General features: G+C 39.1%; 1 protein-coding gene across 1 annotated transcript in view; it reads right to left on the reverse strand.

Annotated features, from left to right (window-relative positions):
* The window catches only part of SMYD3 (SET and MYND domain containing 3), a 520,625-nt gene that overhangs the window by 374,895 nt on the left and 131,940 nt on the right, over nucleotides 1-13,790 (reverse strand). The window contains exons 3-5 of the mRNA XM_036354753.1: nucleotides 5,728-5,835; nucleotides 3,192-3,249; nucleotides 503-639 (exon numbers count right to left, since the gene is read on the reverse strand). Coding sequence (XP_036210646.1) covers nucleotides 503-639; nucleotides 3,192-3,249; nucleotides 5,728-5,835 — 303 coding nt within the window. The remainder of the gene's footprint in view (nucleotides 1-502; nucleotides 640-3,191; nucleotides 3,250-5,727; nucleotides 5,836-13,790) is intronic.

Genomic DNA, 13,790 nt, shown 5'->3' on the forward strand with positions numbered 1-13,790 from the left:
CAAAGAAGACACAGACAACAGTATGGCGGACCAGATGCAAGGGGGGTAGGGGAGTAGTAAAGAGTAAAGGGGTTAAATATATGGTGACAAAAGAAGATCTGACTTTAGGTGATGGGCACACAATGCAATATACAGATGATGTATCATAGAATTGTACACTCGAAACCTATATAATCTCATTAACCACTGTCACCCCAATAAATTTAATTTAAAAGCAGGCTGTATTACTGAAACACCATGACAAAACTAAATGAATGCAATGGCAGAGTATGTCTTGAGAGCTGACAATGAACATACTTGCGTCATTAATAAGAATACTGAATAAAACATTAAAAGTAAATACCCCTTTTAATATAAGTAATACATTCTTTCATTCTCTACTCATTAAGGTAGGAGAGTGATATAAGAGACGAAGTGTCCTGGATTTTCACGGATCAACAACAATATAAAGAGTGAAGGGCTGATGTAGAGCATTAGCAAAAATACCGAACGTCGCACTTACTTTTGCAAAGGCTTCGAAGATGTCAAAGGAAGGTGGCAGTTGAGAAACATCTTGTATTTCTTCTCTGATATAAAGTTGAAATGTCACTGCAAGTTGCCTGAGGCCCTCTTTCTTATCTTCAGTCAGTTTGTTAATATCTTTTTTAAAGAGAAAATAAATAGCACAATCACACAGTGAACTTTTAATGGATAATTTTCAGGTGTTAAAAGATAACTGTTAACTAGTATTTCCTGCCCTAGATTCCATTCTAACAGAGAGCAAACACATATCTTTTTTATTTTTTGCCAACTACAAATCACAATACATACATTAGCAATTGAATTCTGCCAACGTTCATCTATACTGTAAGATCAAACACTTATCAAAGCAAAATAAATACACACACAGATGAAAAATATTAGAAACAAAATCAGTAAAGATGTGTTACCACATTTTCTACATCATCCTGTACACATGTTCAAACATGATAAATACTTATTAAATCAGTGAATGTAAGCAGACTTTTCTATGAAGCAGTTTACAATAAGGTCATCTCCCAAGGGGCAGGGGGACAGAATGTGAAAACTAAAAAGTTCAGCTGAAGCCCTAACCGGTTTGGCTCAGTGGATAGAGCGTCGGCCTGTGGACTGAAGGGTCCCGGGTTCGATTCCAGTCAAGGGAATATACCTGGGTTGCGGGCACATCCCCAGTAGGGGGTGTGCAGGAGGCAGCTGATCGATGTATCTCTCTCATTGATGTTTCTAACTCTCTATCCCTCTCTCTCCTCCTCTCTGTGAAAAATCAATAAAATATGTTTTAAAAGTATATATATTTTTAAAAAAATAAAAATAAAAAGTTCAGCTGAAGTTCAGAGTGGTAAAATTTGTCATCAGAAAGCACATCAACAAGAAAATATGGATCATCCAAAGAAATCTCAACTTCAAATCATTTCTCAGTTGAATAAACAAGGTATGGTGCTACTTCAACTGAAACAGAAGGAAGTTCTACAGCCAATATCAGTTGATGTATATCATCAAGGAGTGTTAAGGTTAAGAATGCACAATTCAATTAATAAAGTTCGAGAGCATTTCACTTAAGGCAATGTGTACAACACTGCTAGTGAGCAAGGCTAATGTTAATAGTGAAACTCATTCCAAGAGATGTTAATTACTTAGCAATAACATATCAAAAAAATGACTAATTAGTTCTCTGTTAAAACTTGAAAAGATGCATCAGTTGAACTAGAGCATAACTCTGTTACTCATGTCAGGTCTACATATTTTCTTTAAATTACTTGTTCAACAGAACAGTTAATCCAGTTATTTCTTTTTCAAAACTGTGGGAAAACATATATAACATAAAATTTATCATCTTAACCATTTTTAACTATACAGTTCAGTAGTATCAAATACACTCACATTGTTATGCAAAATCACCACTATCCATCTCCATAATACTTTTCACCTTGTAAAGCTGAAACTCTATACCCATTAAACAATAACTTCCCATTCATCCCTTCCCACAGCCCCTGCGAACCACCATTTTACTTTCTTTCTTCATGATCTGGAGTATTCTAAGTACTTCATATAAATGGAATCATACAGTATTTGTCTTTCCGAGATTACCTATTTCACTTAGTATAACATCCTCAAGATTCATCCATGTTGTAGCATATGTCAGAATTCCTTTTTAAGGCTGAATAATATTCCATTGTGTATACATAACACATTTTGCTTATCTATTCATTCATTGATAGACATTTGGTTGCTTCCAAGTTTTAGCTATTGTGACTAATACTGCTATAAATATAGATGAATAAATATTTGCTTTCAATTATTTTGAGTGCATAACCAGAATCCAGGGACATATGGTCATTATAGTTTTAATTTTTTGAGGCACCTCCATACTGTTTGCCATAGCAGCCATACCATCCTACATTCCTACCGTTCCAATTCCTCTACATCCTTGCCAACACTTGTTTTCTCTCTTTTTTTTCCCCCTATAGTTGCCATCCTAATGGGGTGGGATGATTATCTCACTGTAATTTTGATCTGCATCTATCTAATGATGGGTGATGTTCAAATAATAATGTATTATCACTGGCAAGTGGGATCCCATCACCATAAATCTGTACCAAATTCACTTCCAACACAAATCTTAAACTGTGTGGCCAATTTACTCTATGAGCTCTGGCTACTTTCGCGTTGAAGTCATTCGCAACCTCAATGAAGAGTGTCTATGCCAATATGAAAGAAAAACAAACCCTACATTCACTTAACATTCGGATCTGGAAAGCCCTTCACTGCTCCCAAGTAGCTCGGCCATCAGGAGAAGAACAATGCTCAATGCTGTTAGAGAGCCTAAGTCATCTGTGTTTCGACCAGTGCACCTAAATGTTCCCTGGACACCAGGACCCCACCCTGTTCACATCAGTTTCCTGACATCAAAAAGAAAGCAAGAGTGGGAAGAAGACAGTAAGGGAGAGAGAAACAGAAGAAAAATTATTTTTTCAACTGGACTAGGGGTTACATTCCCTCACTGCCTAACCTGGCACTTTACAAACTCCTATATGGCCAAAGCTACCCAGAATAAATTAAATATGCTCATGTTAGATTTCCCTCACAGAACAGAGAGACAAAAAAACAAAGCAATTCATCATCTCAGGAAATAAATGACAGGATTTTTTTTATGCTGATAGATAATCACTTACTTGATTCCAGATCATAAAATGAGTAAAGTTTCTCCGATTCAGAGGGGGTTTCTTCCATCTATGAAGTAAAGGCGGAAAACACCAAAACAATTTCAAGTTTTCCAATATATAAATAAATATGTTTGAGTATCTTTAGACATTTAATGAAAGTCTATTTAAAAAGTAAAATTCTATCCAGTATATTCCTTCTCTTCACCACGTTCTTACAGTTCAATTATTTAATCAGTAACAACTTAATAAAATAAAAGCTGTGACTTAACCACCAGCTTAATTTCCAAACGTAAAACTCTTTTACAAGATTTCATACTTTTATTTTTTTCCCCATTCTATCCATATAGTTTGTATCACTGTAAGAATTTTATTACAAATTATCATAAAAAAAGCAAAGATGGATCAATAAAAATAAGAATTTATTACAAACTGTACAACCTTGGATAAGATGCTTAACCTTGAGTCAAGAGGAATCAATTTTGTTATCTGGAACATAAGAGTAATAACAGCAGCTGATTCACAGGACTGTTTTGGGTGTGAAATGAGGTATATCAGGTAAAGTGATTACCACAAGGCCTGGAGATAGAAAGTACTCTATGGAAAGTAACTATTTCACAACTAGAGGCCCGGTGCATGAAATCTGGGCACTTGGCGGGGGGAGGGGTGCCCCTCAGCCTAGCCTGCACCCTCTTGTAGTCCAGGAGCCCTTGGGGAATATCTGACAGCTTAGGCCCGCTCCCCGCCTAAGCTGTCATTCAGACATCCTTAGCACTACCATAGAGGCAAGAGAGGCTCCCGCCACCACTACTGTGCTCACCAGCCATGAGCCCAGCTTCTGGCTGAGTGGTGCTCCCCCTGTGGGAGTGCACTGACACCAGGGGCAGCTCCTGTATTGGAGCTGTGCCCGTCACAGCGACCAGTCGTTCTGCTGTAGGGCCAAAACGGCTCTCCAACATCCCGAGGGGTCCCAGATTGTGAGAGGGTGCAGTCCAGGCTGAAGGACCCCACCTGTGCATGTTCGGGGCCGGGGAGGGACGCAGGAGGATGGCCAGCCATGGAGGGACCATGGGAGGGATCCAGGGCGTGTCCAGCCTGTCTCGCTCAGTCCCGATTGGCTAGACCCCAGCAGCAAGCTAACCTACCTGTCGGAGCATCTGCCCCCTGGTGGTCAGTGCATGTCATAGTGACTGATCAACCAGTCAACTGATCCATGGCGGTCAGTGCACATCATAGTGAGCAGTTGAGTGGCATTAGCATATCATTAGCATATTATGCTTTGATTGGTTGAATGGACGACCAGATGAACGGACACTTAGCATATTAGGCTTTTATTATATAGGATTGCTTCCTTTTAGGTTTTGATTCAGTAGATCAGGGGTGGTGACTGAGAACTAGGACCTTCAGTGATTCTGAAGCAACCCATCTCTGCTCTAAAAGTAGCTGTCTATCTGTTTAATATTAATAAAGTAGAAAAAAGTTCACATTCAAATATAACAGTAATTAAACTTTTAATATCCAGTGGTTAAAGAAATGCATAATGATAAAAGTTGCTCTAAATTTATTAATGCTTTGAAATAAATCTGTAAGTTTTAACACAATGTACACATAGTAGTAAATATGTATGTTGCATATTCAGTCCAAAGACAATGCCCATTTGGAATTGCAAATCCTTTTTTAAATTAAGATGTAACTGAAATATAACATTGCATTAGTTTTGTGTATATAATCATATTTTTACATTCTTATATACCCCTATAAAATTTCATAGCCAAAAAAGGTCCATACAAAACAGGAGAGAACAGACAGAGCTGGAGCTTGCAATAACTTGAGAGATACTCATGCTAAAGGCTGACCCCAAAAATCTGGAAGGTGTCACCAGAGGAGGATGTCACAGAATCCACTAGTTGTTTTGGCAGAGCAAGGAAAAGAACTGAAGACACAATTTCACTGAATCTTGACTGTAAATAAAAAAAATAAGTACTCTTCCATGTAAGATTAATTTTCATAAAATTAAAATCTCAGTTGAAGAGACAACAAGAATTATATCCATACTCTGTGCATTAGTTCACAGTAGAAAAGTAATAAAGGCAACATAACAGATTCTACTAACATCTCGTGTGACAAATACAGGACCTCCTGTCTCCAATCCCAGATCACACCCAGGGCCTTCAGAGAGGGGCCGTGCACGTCATTACCACCACTGGTGCTGTGATTGACAGGAAAACAGCAAGCTGTTGACTTAAGAAACGCCCTGTAATAATCCACCTAGTACTGTCATATGGATTTAAATTCAGCCTTAAGTAAGAATAATACATGTGTCCTGTCATCCCATCCAGGAAGAGGTCCCCAGGTTCAATTCCCCGTCAAGACACATGGCCTGGCTGCGGGCTCCATCCCAAATAGGGGCGTGCAGGAGGCAGCCAATCAATGTTTCTCTCCCTCTCTCAAATCAATAAAAATGTATTTTTTTAAAGAATAATATATGCAAATGTGAGTGCTTTTGTTAAATTAAAAACCAAGAATATTTCACAAGTTCTCTACTCACAAGTTTGACAACAACTCTGCCCAGAAGTCGGACGGAATCGGGGGGATATCTGGGTTTGCAGCTTTTAAGGCATTTGCACTCCCGCTTGTGGTCTGGCCAAGCTTTCTTCTGTTAAGAGAAGAGTGGGGAGAGCATACAAGACATAAAATGTAACTTTCATTTGCACTGGTTTGGGAGTTATCAACATTAACTTCAACCGCCTAAATATCACTTCAAAATCGGAAATGAAAGCAATGTGCTCCACGATTCAGTCTTCACCACGTATCCAGTTACCCGGCTTGGCACTGAGAGCTTCTGCTTCACCTCCGTCCTTTCATTCCCCCGCCCCCATTATTACCTGGTGGTGGAGTCCAAACAAAGAATCATTACGACTTACTCAATAATTCATTAGATGGCCTTTTACAGATTAAACAGGATGCAATAATAGACAGTGACTTTGAATATAAAAAGAAAATATACTCCAAATTAGAAAACAAAACACATGGTTCAGGAAAATCAAAACAGAGCAGATAGCCTTCTGCATTTTCTGCTACTATAGTGAGCACAGGCATATCAGGAGAGCGAACATCACCAAAAATATAAAACCTCTGTGTTTGTTAAGATAACATAGAAAAGGGGTTGTTAGCTAAAATGATCAAATGTCCTGTTTGCCCAGGAATGTCTTATTTATGTTGTCCTTATTAATAGTGCCCCTTTTCCTTCAGAAAATGTAGTGTGGGTGATAACAAGGGTCCTCAAACTTTTTAAACAGGGGGCCAGTTCACTGTCCCTCAGACCATTGGAGGGCCGGACTATAGTTTAAAAAAAAGCTATGAACAAATTCCTATGCACACTGCACATATCTTATTTTGAAGTAAAAAAACAAAACGGGAACAAATACAATATTTGTATTTGCATGTGGCCCGCGGGCCGTAGTTTGAGGACCCCTGAATTAGAAGGTCACTTAACCCAGGATCCTAGCCACGTGCTGGTGTGGTTGAAGAGAAGAGACCAGTGAGCCAGTCACCAATCTTGCAACACTCGGGACGAGAGGGCTAAAGGGAAGGGCATTCTCTCTCCGAGTCTTGGATCAGAAATGCCACGGCTTCCCTTGTGGATTACATCCACATGACAAGAAATGCCAGGCTACCTAATATTCAGCCCTGGTGGAGGAGAGGCAGCTAGACCAAATGTCCAGTATGTCCTATTTTCCCAACGAGAGTTGGAAGTCCCATCACTGACATGCCCGATGCTCACAACACTTCTTATTTCAGAAATTGTAGGTCTGCTTCCCAGCTTCTGGGCCTAAAAATCTCCTAGAAGAAACTCTCTCTTTTCCACTTGCAGCACAAACATGCAGCACAACCAAAAATTTCACAAAAGCTGCAGCTACTTTGAAACTGACTCCGATTCAAGTTCAAGCCAGCATTTTGCTCAGAAAGGCTACCCCTATCAAGTTGTTGGGGGAAGCCGTGTCTACTGCTACTTCCTCATAACCCCAATCCTGGAGGCATCGTTTACAAGGGGCACACCACTTCTGTCATCAACTCTACTCAGGGTTACCTCACTTTATTCCTTCATACCCACTATAGCAGTGACGGCGAACCTTTTGAGCTCGGCGAGTCAGCATTTTGAAAAACCCTAACTTAACTCTGGTGCCATGTCACATATAGAAATTTTTTGATATTTGCAATCATAGTAAAACAAAGATTTATATTTTTGATATTTATTTTATATATTTAAATGCCATTTAACAAAGAAAAATCAACCAAAAAAATGAGTTCACGTGTCACCTCTGACATGCGTGTCCTAGGTTCGCCATCACTGCACTATAGCAATGCTCTTAATGGGATGCTTGCAATCTTTTTCCTTAGTATGTATACTTCTCACGTCTAAACAAGACTGAGCTGCTTCAAAGTAAAGATGTATATAAAATAAGGTTGTGAAACTGGAAACAAAAAATGTTAAAATTACGAAAAAAGTACTATAGCATTTACTTCATATTCCACAGTGTGCCAAACACATGACCAAGCAATTAAAAAAGATTTTATTTTCACAATAATCCAAAAGGTAGATCCTTATATTATAGATGAGGAAAGTGAAGCTGGACAGCAGGGATCTAACTAATGAGCTACATAAACATGAAAGGGGAGAGTAAAAATCCTTAGTATGCTAAGCATGAGAGCTAAATAATTACTGTGCTGTGAGCCACATTTATTTGAGTTGCCTTACAGGCAAGGGAAAAAAAAAAGCATAATAGCTTATCTAATTCTCACTTGACAGAAAAGAAAAACGCGTAGTTCCAAGCAGTAAAAACCAAGTAGTAAGTCACAGGAGGAACTCATTCTGAGAGAGCTAATCAACATACTGGACCATGTCTGCAACAATAGTTTACAACTACAATGGCCTTTCCTACCGCCACTTCTCATGTCAGTCCTCACTGACAGGCACCATATTAAAACATAACTCAGTGGGGGAAATGTTTCTATTGTGCAGGGGGCTAGTCCTGGAGTAGCAATTAGCAACTGCCAACATGTGTAAGATCCCTAAAAAATTATGGCTCCATTGTCAAATAAGATTGAAAACCACAACATAATAAAGACCCTGCTGGGAGATTCAAAATACTACGTTTAGCTCCCTAGAAGTTCTAAAAAGCTCTGCATTAAAGAAACTTGTTTGTCTTAGTTAACACAGAGCTTCCCATGATGGTAACTGCCATCCTGTGGAAGCTCGGCTGGTAGAGACTGACTCAGATAAACTACTGCACTTCCTTTCCTCCATCTGGTCTTGGAATGAGCGTGGGTTCAGCAGTCAAATCAAATCTCACTGAGAGAAAGCCAGGCTGCTGATGCTTCTGGCTGCCGACTGAAGAGAGAACCGTAACTGTGGTGGGAAAGTTTCCGTTTGTGTTAGACGTCAAGAAGCCTGACAGGTGCCCTCAGTGGACTGGCTGTGTGGGCCGGAGTAAGCCACACGGGGCCAGGGGGTCTCTGAGAGAGCGAGCTCCTTGGGCTCTGTTCAAAGCCGGAGGAACTGCCGGCTGAAAAAGGACCACCCCTCCTAAAGGAAGGCTGAGATACAGCTTCTAATCAGTGCTGAACTTCAAAGGCTCACTCATGCTCCTTTGGTAAAACCTCCAGCTTTGAGCAGTTCGGCTCACCAGGGTGAAGTAACTACAAAATGTACCCCTAGGTAATGAACCAACTGATCTGTTAGGTGGCATTTTTAAACATCCAAATGTTTGAGAATTCTTATCAAAAACAATTTAGGACTTTAGCATAATTAATATTGAGCTTTCATTTCTCAACAATAATTAGAAACTAGACATTACGTTTCTCAAGGCTATTCCTAGATCACTGCATGAAAACATCAGACAACATATTTTTCTTCCCACTCACTTTGGCAAGAAAGATACTCATTCTTTTCATCTAAAAGTCAAATCAGATCAATATAAAATTATATTATAAACAATCACATTACTTGAAATTGGTCTGTAATATAGTGTCAGCTTTACAGCCTACTCCATTTCTTACCATGATATTAAAATCCATGTTTTTACAACATTAATTGTAAGGACTTACTGTTCACCATCACTTCTTAATAAGGCTTACTAACGGACACATACCAAGGAAAGACTTACAACAAAATCTTTGAAGTTACTGTATTTGACTTTGAATCAAAACCCCACAATCACACAAAAACATTAGGCATCATCTTCACTCTACAAACTTTAACCTGGGTCTAGAACTTGACGACACATTATAACATAACATGAAATCTGCCAGTTTCTCAAACAACCTTCTTGATTTTACTTTTTCCTGTTTTCTTCCATTACTGCAAATACAGGATGTAATTAAGATTTTGTTCACAATACAGCTGTAATGTTTTCTGTTCTTGTAGTTCAAAATGAACAATGATGTACAATAAGCACAAGTTAGCATAAAAGATAAAGGAAATTAAGATATTGTGTTAAGAAACAAAGGCAATGGGAGACAAGAGTTTAGGTGGAAAAGAAGGAAATAAAAGACATTGATGACTCAATTCCATTTTTCAGTACATGCATGACAAAAACAACTTCAGACTCTATATACAGGGTGGGGCAAAAGCAGGTTTACAGCTGTGCGTATATAAAACACAAAGCTTATTTTTGTATTATTTTTTATTAACTAGAGGCCCCGTGCACGAAATTCATGCACGGCGGGGGGGGGGGGGGTGGTGTCAGGGGTCCCTCAGCCCGGCCTGCACCCTCTCGCAATCTGGGACCCCTCGGGGGATGTCTGACTGCCAATTTAGTATATTACACTTTTATTATTATTATTAAACTGGCAGTCAGACATCTCTCTCGCAATCCAGGATCGCTGGCTCCCAACCACTCGCCTGCCTGATCACCCCTAACCACTCTGCCTGCCTGCCTGATCGTCCCTAACCACTCACCTGCCTGCCTGATCGCCCCTAACCACTCACCTGCCTGCCTGATCGCCCCTAACCACTCTGCCTGCCTGGCTCATTGCCACTAACTGCTCACTTGCCTGCCTGATCGCCCCTAACCACTCGCCTGCCTGCCTCATCGCCCCTAACCACTTGCCTGCCTGATTGCCCCTAACCACTCTGCATGCCTGCCTGACTGCCCCTAACCACTCGCCGCCTACCCTGCCTGCCTCATCGCCCCTAACCACTTGCCTGCCTGATTGCCCCTAACCACTCTGCATGCCTGCCTGACTGCCCCTAACCACTCGCCTGCCTGCCTCATTGCCCCTAACCACTTGCCTGCCTGCCTCATCGCCCCTAACTACTAGTGCCTGCCTGGCTCATTGTCACTAACTGCTCACTTGCCTGCCTGATCGCCCCTAACCACTCTGCCTGCCTGTCTCATCGCCCCTAACTGACCACCTGCCTGCCTGATTGCCCCTAACCACTCTGCATGCCTGCCTGATCACCCCTAACCACTCTGCATGCCAGCCTGAGCGCCCCTAACTGCTCACCTGCCTGACTGATCACCCCTAACCACCTCTGACTCGGCCCCCTGCCCACCGCGGCAGCCGCCTCTGCCTCGCCCCCGCGGCTTCATCTGGAAGGTTGTCCAGAAGGACATCCAGAAGGTCATTTGGCTGTCCGGTCTAATTAGCATATACCACTTTTATTATTATAGATTATTGTATTATTTTCTATACTAACAACTGTAAACATACTTTTGTCCCACCCTGTATTTTCATATATTGTTACCGTATTTATACTGATTCAGAACATAAACTAACTAAACCAGTGCTTCCCAACAGGGATAATCCTGGGGTTCTTTGGGAAATGTTTGGGGTACTTTTTATAATGGTGCTTGAGGAGTATATTGGGCACTTAGTGGCCAGGAACCAGAGACGCGGGACATCCTGTGCAGGGCAGTTCCAGACAATGCAGAGCTGTTCGAAATCCAACATGACTTTTAAATGTCCAATCAGACATTTGTGCCTAGACATGACCTCCTTTCATATATATCAACAAAAAGCGGGGTGTTAACATAGTCTTAATAGCACTGAATTTTCTAGGTAAATCAAGGAAAGACTGTTTTAAGAACTTTAGCTAAAGTTATTCAATATTTCATAAAAGCATACCACAAAGGCACCACCATTCATAGTGTTTGCATTATAATAAAACACATTTTCCGATCTGCATTTTGTACTTCCCTTTTCACAGCGATCATGTGCATGTACATGACTTCTTAGTTGTCTTCTAGTCTAGTCATGCCTGAGCATTTACATACTAAAATACACATTGTTTAATTATAAGTTATTTTCATTCTCTCTCTCCTTTATGTTCCACTTAAGGAATTATACCGATGCTGAATTCTGAAAATAGGTAACTATTAGATTATATTACCTATGAAATTTCATTTCAAGAGTGTAGAGAGTATAATAAAAATTATTACAGAAAGGTGGAATTGGGTCTGAGAGAGCAGAAAATCCCAGACCTAGAACAATGCTACACAGTTACACACACCACACACATACAGAAAAAATATTTTTTAAATACCAGGCCTAACCAGATATTCTAACCAATGAGATAGGAGCAGGTTCTGAATCACTTTCAATCACTATGGGGCTTCTATCTGTAGCTAGGCTGAAAAACCACTGAGCTAGACTAAACTAAAAAGGAGGTCATTCTTTTGTTAAATAGACGAAACAACAAAACACTATTCTAAACTTATCACTGAACTCTCACACTATGGCATTAACATCTTACAATGTTGAGGTGAGGAAGATGTTTCTAAGCAGGACATAAAACCCAGAAACCATAAAAGAAAAGATGTACATATTAAACTACATAAAAAATAAATCACTTTTGTACATCAGAAGGAGAAAACCGAATACCATACACAAGATTGAAAGATATAGTACAAACAAGAAAAATAAAATCTAAAACATATATGTAGACAATGCTAAAGGTATCTAAAATGCAAGGTCTTACAAAATAACTAAGAAAAGGATGAATATTTCAATTTTAAAAAGAGAAAGAAAGGTAAAGGACATGAATAAGAAAAGCATGCCTAAGAAAGAAAAAAACGAACAAAAAATAGAAGCCACACCAATGACCAAAGAAATGCTAGCAGAAATTGGATAACATAGGTGACCCACTAATTTAGCAAAGTTGAATGAAACTGACAACATTTAGAAATGTCTAGGCTATGTATAGGGAAGTGGGGACCATAACCTTATTGGTAGAATTGTAAGTTTCTCCTACTTTACGATGGGTTTTTGGTAATGAATATCAAAATTTTTAGTGTGCATACTGTTGGCACAGAAATAACATTTATAAAGCAATCAATCCAAACATTTTTTCCCTTTTTATTAAATTTATTGGGGTGACACTGGTTAACCAAATTATACAGGTTTCAGGTGCACAATTCTTCAACACATCATCTGTACACCATGTGGTATGTTCACCACCTCAAGTCATGATTTTAAGAATACTCACGGTAAATTTGTTTAACATACTGAAAAACTGGTAATAATTTTTCCAACTTTTCCTAAAAAAATAAAAAAGGCTGTTTCTGCCTTTCTCCTGATATTTTCCCATTTTGTTTGAATTTGTACAAATATCATGTATCATATTTATAAGTAAAAGCAAATTATCCTATGTCTAGTAACTGTGATTTGAAGAGAAGCATTTTTATATGAAAGAAAAGGCAAAATTACTGTTTAATAAACACAACTTTTTAATGACTATTTTGGAAAACCCATAATTCAAAGAATGGTTTACATGTTTTAATATTTAAAAAACACTTCAGTGAATTCTTTTGGTGATACCAATGAAATCTTTTGTAATGTAAAGACTCAGTAAGCGGTTTTAACAATTTAGCTTTGTTTATGTTTGGTTTCCTTAAATAAGTGTACTACCAATTACATGCATTTTTTTTTTTTCACATATGAGAAAAATATGTATATATATATTTGCCTTTCAAATATTAACTGTCCAGTAAGCCCTTTTAGAAAAAAAAAGAATGGGTGAATTATTTACTTACCTGTTAAGCAATTATTTGCTTACATATATTTACATATATTATAATTATTTGCATATATATATCTTACAAATCATTCACTTTAATCAGTAAATCTGATTATCATGCTAAATGAAATTTTATTTTTTTTTATTTTTTTTTTTATTGCTTAAAGTATTACAAAGGGTATTACATATGTGTCCATTTTATCCCCCCGCCCTAGACAGTCCCCTAGCCTCCCCTATCCCCCAATGTCTTATGTCCACTGGTTATGCTTCTATGCATGCATACAAGTCCTTTAGTTGATCTCTTACCCCCCTACCTCCTGCCCCCCAACCCTCCCCGGCCTTCCTGCTGCAGTTTGACAATCTGTTTGAGGCAGCTCTGCCTCTGTATCTATTATTGTTCAAAAGTTTATAATGGTCTCTATTATCCATGAATGAGTGAGATCATGTGGTATTTTTCCTTCATTGACTGGCTTATTTCACTTAGCATAATGCTCTCCAGTTCCATCCATGACGTTGCAAATGGTAAGAGTTCCTTCCTTTTTAGAGCAGCATAGTATTCCATCGTGTAGATGTACCACAGTTTTCTAATC

Source organism: Myotis myotis, unplaced genomic scaffold, assembly GCF_014108235.1.
Source record: "Myotis myotis isolate mMyoMyo1 unplaced genomic scaffold, mMyoMyo1.p scaffold_m19_p_21, whole genome shotgun sequence".
Taxonomy (NCBI): Eukaryota; Metazoa; Chordata; class Mammalia; order Chiroptera; family Vespertilionidae; genus Myotis; species Myotis myotis.